Source organism: Lucilia sericata, unplaced genomic scaffold (assembly GCF_015586225.1).
Source record: "Lucilia sericata isolate MDLA Ls3-8-SP2 unplaced genomic scaffold, ASM1558622v1 Contig000519F_arrow, whole genome shotgun sequence".
Taxonomy (NCBI): Eukaryota; Metazoa; Arthropoda; class Insecta; order Diptera; family Calliphoridae; genus Lucilia; species Lucilia sericata.
Genome location: NW_023994531.1, coordinates 281,616 through 291,516, shown reverse-complemented (window position 1 = coordinate 291,516; position 9,901 = coordinate 281,616). Strand labels below are relative to the sequence as shown.

Here is a 9,901-nt window from a genome sequence, read left to right as displayed (position 1 = left end):
TTTTATTTTTCCCTATTCATGCAAATAACTTAGACAGTTTTCAAGCTACGACAGTTTTGTATACCTCATTTTCAAAAATTTGAAGTTCTTAAAATTGGTAAAATTGGGATATCATTCAAATTTTTGGAACAGAGTAAATTTCTTAGTAGAGTAAATTTTCTTAGTCTATTGTATTTTCCCTATTCCTGCAAATAACTTTGACAGTTTTCATGCTACGACAGTTTTGTATACCTTTTTTTAATCCATAAGAAACGCACTTTCTTTTGACATATCGCTTCTTCAAAAATCGTAAGTTCTTAAAATTGGTAAAATTGGGATATCATTACAATTTTTGGTACAGAGTAAATTTCTTAGAATATTGTATCATTTTCGAAAATCTTAAGTTCTTAAAATTGGTAAAATTGGGATATAATTCAAATTTTTGGTTCAGAGTAAATTTCTTAGTATATTGTATTTTCCCTGTTCCAGAAAATAACTTTGACAGTTTCAAGCTACGACAGTTTTGAATACCTCATTTTAATCCATAAGAAATGCACTTTGTTTTGACATATCGCTTCTTCAATAATCTCAATTTCTTAAAATTGGTAAAATTGGATATCATTAAAATATTTGGTACAGAGTAAATTTCTTGATATATTTTATTTCCCTATTCCTGCAAATAATTTTGACAGTTTCAAGCTACGACAGTTTTGAATACCCCATTTTAATCCATAAAAAACGCACTTTCTTTTGACATATCAGTTATTCAAAAATCTTAAGTTCTTAAAATTGGTAAAATTGGGATATCATTAAAATTTTTGGTACAGAGTCAATTTCTTAGTATATTATATTTTCCTTATTCCTGAAAATAACTTTGACAGTTTTCAAGCTACGACAGTATTCTATACCTCATTTTAATCCATAAGAAACCCACTTATATATTTTATTTTCCCTATTCCTGCAAATAACTTTGACAGTTTCAAGCTACGACAGTTTTGAATACCCCATTTTAATCCATAAAAAAACGCACTTTCTTTTGACATATTGCTTATTCAAATATCTTAAGTTCTTAGAATTGGTAAAATTGGGATATCATTGCAAGTTTTGGTACAGTGTAAATTTTCTTAGTCGATTGTATTTTCCCTATTCCTGCGAATAACTTTGACAGTTTTCAAGCTACGACAGCTTTGTATAATCCACAAGAAGCGCACTTTCTTTTGACTTATCGCTTCTTCGAAAATCTTAAGTTCTTAAACTTGGTAAAATTGGGATATCATGAAAATTTTTGGTACAGAGTAAATTTTCTTAGTATATTGTTTTTTTCCTATTCCTGCAAATAACTTTGACAGTTTTTTAAGCTACGACAGTTTTGTATACCTCATTTTAATCCATAAGAAACGCACTTTCTTTTGACATAGCGTTTCTTCAAAAATCTTAAGTTCTTAAAATTGGTAAAATTGGGATATCATTACAGTTTTTGGTACAGAGTAAATTTCTTAGAAGATTGTATCATTTTCAAAAATCCTAAGTTCTTAAAATTGGTAAAATTGGAATTTATTTATTTTTTTTTATTTATTTATTTTTTTTTATTTTAGTCTATGGAAATATTCCTTACAGACTATTTAACAATTTATAAACTATTTAAATTTAAACATAGAATAACGTTAATTATTTAGATTATATAATATATTTCTTTTTATAACATCAACATTTAAAGAAAAATCAACAAAGTTAAACATTTCGTTAAAACAGCAACATAACTTTCTAAACGGATCTGCCATAGCGAAATTTGTTCGAAACGTTTTGACGTATAATGGATTATTAAATCGTAATTGACGTTGAGGAACATTTAAAGAAATTTTACTTAATAGAAATTCAGAACATACAGTTCCATTTAGAAGATTTATCATAAATGACACATTAAGCATTGTCCTGCGACTTTTGTTGGTAGATTTATCAAAGCAAGTCTTGCTGCATACGGTGGCAGTTCAGAATAGTTCCCTTTTTTTTATTATTTTGCTCTTTAAGCAAATAATAAAAATTGTTTTTGCACAGATTCAATATGATCAATATGCACATTGTAATACGGGTCCCATACGACTGATCCATATTCCAATATCGGCCGTACAAGAGAAGCAAATGTAGTTTAGTTATAAATGGATCATTAAATTCTTTTGACCATCGTTTAATGAAGGCTAAAATGCTAATATCATTCAAATTTTTGGTACAGAGTAAATTTCTTAGTAGAGTAAATTTCTTAGTCTATTGTATTTTCCCTATTCCTGCAAATAACTTTGACAGTTTTCAAGCTACGACAGTTTTGTATACCTTTTATAATCCATAAGAAACGCACTTTCTTTGACATATCGCTTCTTCAAAAATCTTAAGTTCTTAAAATTGGTAAAATTGGGATATCATTACAATTTTTGGTACAGAGTAAATTTCTTAGAATATTGTATCATTTTCAAAAATCTTAAGTTCTTAAAATTGGGATATAATTCAAATTTTTGGTACAGAGTAAATTTCTTAGTATATTGTTGTACGATGAAGAGCTTTTTCTTCACCGGCAACGATTATAGAGCAATTCGGTCTACTTTGAATTGTTGTCTATAGGTTGCTGAAATGTTCGATGGGCAGTGATTAATTAACAAACACAAAAGAACTACCGTGGTACCGAGACAAGAATAAAAGATCGATGTTGTTCGATTGAATTCAACTATGACAATGATTTATTTATTTAAAAATTCTTTTCTTAAGCCTAACAATTGATCATGTAAATAAGGGCTACACTGTTGTTATTGTAATATTATTTGTTTCTCACTTCCAATGTACCAACTCAACTTGTTTATTTATATTCAAAATATGCAAAAACAAAATACATGCAATAAGTCTCCAAAATAAGAAATTGCATTTTTAAGAGCAACAACAATATGCTTATAATAAGAATTGGAGTGAGAAACAAATAATAAAAACTAACGGGTCATTACCAAAAATATGTACAGTGGTTAGTATGAACAAAAAATAATGACAAATTACAGTGGCAACAGTGAGCCAAAAATATGAATAAATTTAAATACAATAAAAAATGGAAAATTTAAACAAAACAAAATAATAATGTTAGTAATTATTATACGGTGACCTAACATTCCGGCCCCATTGAAAGGACACTTTCAAGAAGATAGAAGAGCCAGTCTGTGGATAGGGCGACGTATAACTCCTTTTGTAGTTTTGATGTCGACAACTCGAACACGATCATCTCTTCCACGAACAATGTTGATGATTTTACCCATGAGCCAACGCTGCGGGGGTAAATTATCTTCTTTGATGATGACTAGGGAACCAGGGGTAATATTAGAGTTGGTGCTAGTCCATTTGTTGCGAGTCTGGAGCTCATTTATATAATCATGGGACCACTTTTTCCAGAATTGTTGCTTGATGGCGCTTATTCGGGCCCAATATTCAAGTTTGTTAATCTCATTTGTAGGGACATCACGTTCTGGCAAACTACGGAGGGGAGCGCCTATCAAGAAGTGTCCTGGTGTAAGAGCTTCAAAATCACTGGGATCTGAGGATAGAGGCGAAATGGGCCTCGAGTTTAAAACTGCCTCTATCTCAATCATAGCCGTTGCGAGTTCTTCGTAGGTGAGCCTTGTGTTGTCCAGGGTTCTGGTTAAGTGACCTTTGGCCGATTTGACGGCCGCCTCCCACAATCCGCCAAAATGTGGTGCCCTAGGGGGAATAAATCGAAAATTAATAAATTGATTCGAGCAATAATTTGTAATAAAATTTGAATTTTTTGGCTCAAAAAGGAACGACTTTAATTGAGCCAACTTAGAGTTTGCACCAACGAAATTTGTTGCATTATCACAGAATATATCTGTGGGCAGACCTCTACGACCAATCATCCGTTTTAGGGCAGCAATGAAGGCATCTGTTGACAGGTCGGATACCACTTCAATATGGACAGCTTTGGTAGCGAGACAAACAAATATAGCGATGTATGTCTTGTAGGGGACCTTTCCTCTAATTCTTAGGTAGGTGTTGACTGGACCACAAAAATCGACAGCACACCTTGCGAAGGGCCTTGACGGGTTGAGTCGTTCCACAGGCAAATTTCCCATCATTTGTTGCAACAACTTTGGGCGATAGCGAATGCATTGAGGGCACGAATTTACAATGCTGCGACACAAATTCCTGGAGTTGATGATCCAAAATTGTTGGCGAATCAATGACATTAGAGCCTTGGGTCCAGCGTGGTAGTTACTGATGTGCAGATGACGTACGTAACAGTAGACGAAATGGCATTTGCTGGGCAAGATTATGGGGTGTTTTTGGCCTTCAGAAATTGCCGCGTACTCCAAGCGTCCGCCGACCTTGAGCAAGTTGAAACCATTTGACGAATCTAGGAAGGGGTTCAGACACTTTAGAGCACCTTGGGGATCTTTCTTCTTTAGAGCTCGAGTTATGTCATCTTGAAAATGTAGTTTCTGGATGTTGAAAACGATACAAAGTTTAGCATTTTCTAATTCTTGGGGCTGCAAAGAGTCAGAATTGGAAATATTAGTTTTTGTTTTTTGAGCAAAACGAAACATCCAGGCAATAATACGAATGATTTTTAAGTACGAGCTATATTTTCCAACAGAATCGAGGATGTAGTTAGATTTTGTTTCAAGATGAAGTACGGTTTTCCGTTTTTCTTTGTCGAATACTTGCTGATTTTCTTCGGAGAGTTTATCAGTTTTAGTAGGGGGCCGCTGAACAGGATCGAGAGCGAGAAATGCTGGTCCGTTGAACCAGATGGATGAGGCGAGTTCCTGCACAGTTGAACCACGAGAAACGATGTCAGCAGGGTTGAACTGGGTTGGGACATGTCGCCAAACGCAGCCATTAGTTAGATCTTGAATTTCTGATACCCTATTGCCAACAAAAACTGACAAAGTAGATGAATGTTGCTTTAGCCAGTGAAGAACTAGTTGCGAATCTGTCCACAGAACGACTTCCAGATTTGGTATTGCGAAAAGATTTTTGATTTTGGAATACAATTTTGCTAGAAGTTGTGCGCCACATAACTCAAGTTTGGGTAACGATTTTCGCTTTGTAGGAGCAACTCTAGATTTGGCAGTAAAGAGCCGAACAACAACATTTCCTGAAGAAGTTTTAACACGAAAGTAAAAACAACAACCATAAGCACGAATTGATGAGTCACAAAAGCCATGAAGTTGAACTGATTTAGAATCAGGAGCGAGACAAAAACGAGGAATTTTAAGTGAAGGTAATAGTTTGAGATCAGAGACGAAAGATTTCCAAGCCGAGTGTATTTCTTGAGGTACAGACTCATCCCAGCCAATTTTTAGAATCCACAACTCTTGCATAATGATTTTAGCTTTTATTATGAGAGGGGATAAAAGTCCTAGGGGATCGAAAAGCGCTGACGAGAGCGACAAAATTATACGTTTGGTTATTTTTTCATCAATTTGGACTTTAGGCGAAAACAAAAATAAGAAAACATCTTTTTGTTGGTCCCAAGAGATACCAAGAGCGCTAGTTACTGCAGAATCTTCAATATTAAGGTCTTTGACAGTTTTGTCGTCCTGAAAATCTCTATGATTAGAGTGCCACTTATCTAATTGAAACGAACCACGAATTAGAATTTCATTAACCTCCTGCTTCATACGAGACAATTCTTCAAGCGTATCTGAGCCACAAAGAAAATCATCAACGTAAAATGATGACTTAATGGTTTTTGCACCAAGTTCGAATTGGTCCATGTATTGGTCTGCGAGATAGTGAAGGCTTTTGATGGCAAGGTAGGGCGCAGCTGACATTCCATAGGTGACTGTATTTAGGTGATATGTTCGAATTTCTTCCTCTTCTGAATTTCTCCACAAAATATATTGGAATTTTCTATCTTGGGAGTCAATAAGGACTTGTCGATACATTTTTACTATATCGGCAGTAAGAGCGAAGCGATGAAGACGGAACCGAAGTAAAATTTTATACAGCTCATCTTGAATTGTTGGGCCAACCATAAGAAGATCATTGAGAGACTTCTGGGACGATGATGGACACGAGGCATCGAAAACAACTCTTAACTTTGTGGAAGTGCTACTTGGTTTGAAAACGCAATGGTGAGGGATGAAATAATGAGGCTCGTGTAGACGAGGGCTACGAACTAGACTCATATGTCCAAAATCTTCATACTCCTTCATAAAAGCAACATATTGTGATTTAAGATTGCTGTCACGAGCAAATCGTCTCTCTTGAGATACAAATCTTTTAAGAGCCATATTTCGAGAAAGACCTAAAGCGTCAGGAGATTCCTTGAAGGGCAATTTAACAACAATCCTACCAGAAGATTCACGATGAACAGTATCATTGAAAAATGTTTCACATTCAGATTGTTCTGGTGTCAAATCATTTGAGCCAGATTGAACTTCATCGATTTCCCACAAGCGCTGTAATTTAAGATCAATATCTTCTTCTATCGAGAGCATACAAGAAGAGCCACAAATATTGGGTTGTTTTGATACATAACGACCTGCTACAATCCATCCGAAAAGTGTTTTGTGTAATTTAGGCAAATTAGGGCCAAGTTTTATTTGACCAACTGCTAAAATGTCGAAAAACGTTTCAGTACCAATAAGTAAATCAATTCGTTTTGATTTGAAGAAGTTTTCATCCGCAAGTTCAGTATTTGGGGGCAAATTCCAGGATGAGACATCTAATTCATTATCAGGTTGATATGAAATATGAGGTGTGACACAAAATGAGAGCGAAACTTCAAAATCTGTGACTCGAGATTTTACATTTGTGGACGACCTATATTTAGATTTGCTAAGAGTGTTACCAATGCTAGAGACTTCAGTAGTTTGTTTTGTACGAGACAAATGTAATTTTTGGGAAAATTCATCGGTTATGAAATTCAATTGAGAGCAAGAATCTAACAAAGCGCGTCCCAATTGATAGCGACCAGTGGAGTCACGAACTAGAACCATGGCAGTAGCAAGCAGCACCTGTTCCGGCGAGGATTTTTCCATATGGGTATGGACCGAGGCAGAAGATTCATTCAAGGCAACATGAGAAGTAGTAGGTTCAGCAGCAGGGGACGAGGGCCGAGAAGCTGGCTGAGACCGATGAAGCAAACTATGATGCGAGCGAGAACAAAATTTGCACTTGAATGTGGAGGAACAACTACTTACTTGATGCCCTTTGGACAAACAATTTAGACAAAGGCTTAGACGTTTTGCATTTTCATACCTTTGACTAACATCCATATCTTTGAACCGAGAACAACGACTAATTGAGTGGTCAGATTTGGAGCAAAGCACACAAGAGCGTTTTGATACCGAAAAAGTATAGCCAGGTTTTGAATTTTTAGATTTGGACTTACCAGATTGATGATCAGGCTTACGAGGGGCCACAAAAGTATGGTTGGTATCAACCGATTCCAAAAATTGACAACGCCTTTCAAGGACCTTGGAGCAATCATCCCATGTTGGCAATCTGGTAAAGTCCAAGGAATCTTTCCACTTTCTTCTGGTATCTTCATCCACTTTTTCCATCACTATGTAAATCAGCATGGAATTAGCAATATCACTATGTGAGCCAAGAGACAGTAAGGAACTATAAAGGGCAGAAACATTATCGACGAGACTTCGTAATTGGGCACAATTGTATTTGGACATGGCAGGAAGTTCAAAAAGGGCGGTAATATTTTCCATAAAAATAAGCGAGCTATTATCATAACGCGTTTTGAGCCTTTCCAGAGCCTTCGGGTAATTTTCGTTCGTAATCTGGAAAGCCTTGACCGTTTCTAGAGCTTGGCCTTGGAGGCAGTTGAGCAAATGATTAAACTTTTCAATATTTGATAGGCCAAACTCACGATCGATAACTTGATTGAACGACGTTATAAAATTCTTGTATTCACTGTACTTACCACTAAATGTGGGCAATTTGAGTTGGGGCAATTTATGGATGGGAGCTGGGAAACAAATGGTGGACTCGGACAACGTTGTGTTATGAACATCTTCACCAAGCTGCGACTGGATATTCATTTTGGCTGAGATGTACAAATCTTCAATTTCGGGCCTAGCATTATCCTCGGGATCATATTTTTCAATTTGTGTTTGATACGTCAATATCTGTTTAAAATATGACTCCAATATCCCCAAACGGCACTTCAACTCAGCAGACGAAAGTGTCTTACCTTCACCCCTTCCATTGGCTTCGATTTGGTTCTTGATGCGGGTAATACTCTTCTTCGTATTAGCCCGTTGCTGCTTAACCTCTTCCAAAGTCATCATAAATTTTCAATAAGTAAGGTTAGATGAGCCAAAAATGTCCAAAAGTATTTACAAAATGGATGACACGCAATATTCCGAGCGACAAATTAAATATACACAGAATTTTATATTATATACTGGAACCAAGAGCGAACAAATTTATGTATTTTCTTGTATATAAAAATTTGCGGTAAAATTTTAGAGTCACTATTTTATTTTTCCACAAAAACTGTTCTTATGTATTGAGCCGACAAAATTTTTATAATGTTTGTAATAGGTTTTTTTTAAATAGATTTGTAATAGGTGCGTCACCAAAAATTTGTTTAACAGTTTTTTATATATGTTGCACTGTCTCTTGATTTTTCGAATAGTTTTTTTTATATGTTTTCTCAGAGTTTTTTTTTAATGTTTAATTTTTTATTTTTGTTGCACAAAAGTTTTTTATTTGAACCACAAAGCTTGTTTTTATTTCTGTAGCACTAGATATTGCTTTTATCATAGAACCACAATTTCCACTTCACAATACGACCGTACACTTTTACTTTAAGTTGTACTTCAACGACAATTTTAGAATATACCACGGACCGAGAACGACAAATTTAGTAAGATTTAGATTAATCACTTGCCCCACGTTGGGCGCCAAAAATGTACGATGAAGAGCTTTTTCTTCACCGGCAACGATATAGAGCAATTCGGTCTACTTTGAATTGTTGTCTATAGGTTGCTGAAATGTTCGATGGGCAGTGATTAATTAACAAACACAAAAGAACTACCGTGGTACCGAGACAAGAATAAAAGATGATGTTGTTCGATTGAATTCAACTATGACAATGATTTATTTATTTAAAAATTCTTTTCTTAAGCCTAACAATTGATCATGTAAATAAGGGCTACACTGTTGTTATTGTAATATTATTTGTTTCTCACTTCCAATGTACCAACTCAACTTGTTTATTTATATTCAAAATATGCAAAAACAAAATACATGCAATAAGTCTCCAAAATAAGAAATTGCATTTTTAAGAGCAACAACAATATGCTTATAATAAGAATTGGAGTGAGAAACAAATAATAAAAACTAACGGGTCATTACCAAAAATATGTACAGTGGTTAGTATGAACAAAAAATAATGACAAATTACAGTGGCAACAGTGAGCCAAAATATGAATAAATTTAAATACAATAAAAAATGGAAAATTTAAACAAAACAAAAATAATGTTAGTAATTATTATACGGTGACCTAACACATACATACATACATACATACATACTACACATACATACATACATACATACATACATACATACATACATACATACATACATACTACATACATACATACATACATACATACATACATACATACCTACATACTACATACATACATACATACATACATACATACATACATACATACATACCTATACATACATACATACATACATACATACTACTACATACATACATACATACATACATACATACATACACATACATACATACATACATACATACATACCTACACATACATACATACATACATACCTACATACACATACATACATACATACATACATACATACATACCTACATACATACATACATACATACATACATACATACATACTCATACATAC

General features: G+C 34.6%; 1 protein-coding gene across 1 annotated transcript; it reads right to left on the bottom strand.

Moving 5' to 3' along the window:
* Positions 1–3,149: 3,149 nt before the first annotated feature.
* Positions 3,150–8,279, bottom strand: LOC119605782. The gene is made up of 3 exons (XM_037959086.1): positions 4,662–8,279; positions 4,336–4,514; positions 3,150–3,708 (listed from the first exon to the last, which is right to left on the bottom strand). Exons 1-3 carry the CDS (start codon positions 8,277–8,279, stop codon positions 3,150–3,152), a joined length of 4,356 nt encoding a protein of 1,451 aa, XP_037815014.1.
* Between the last annotated feature and the right edge of the window lie 1,622 nt (positions 8,280–9,901).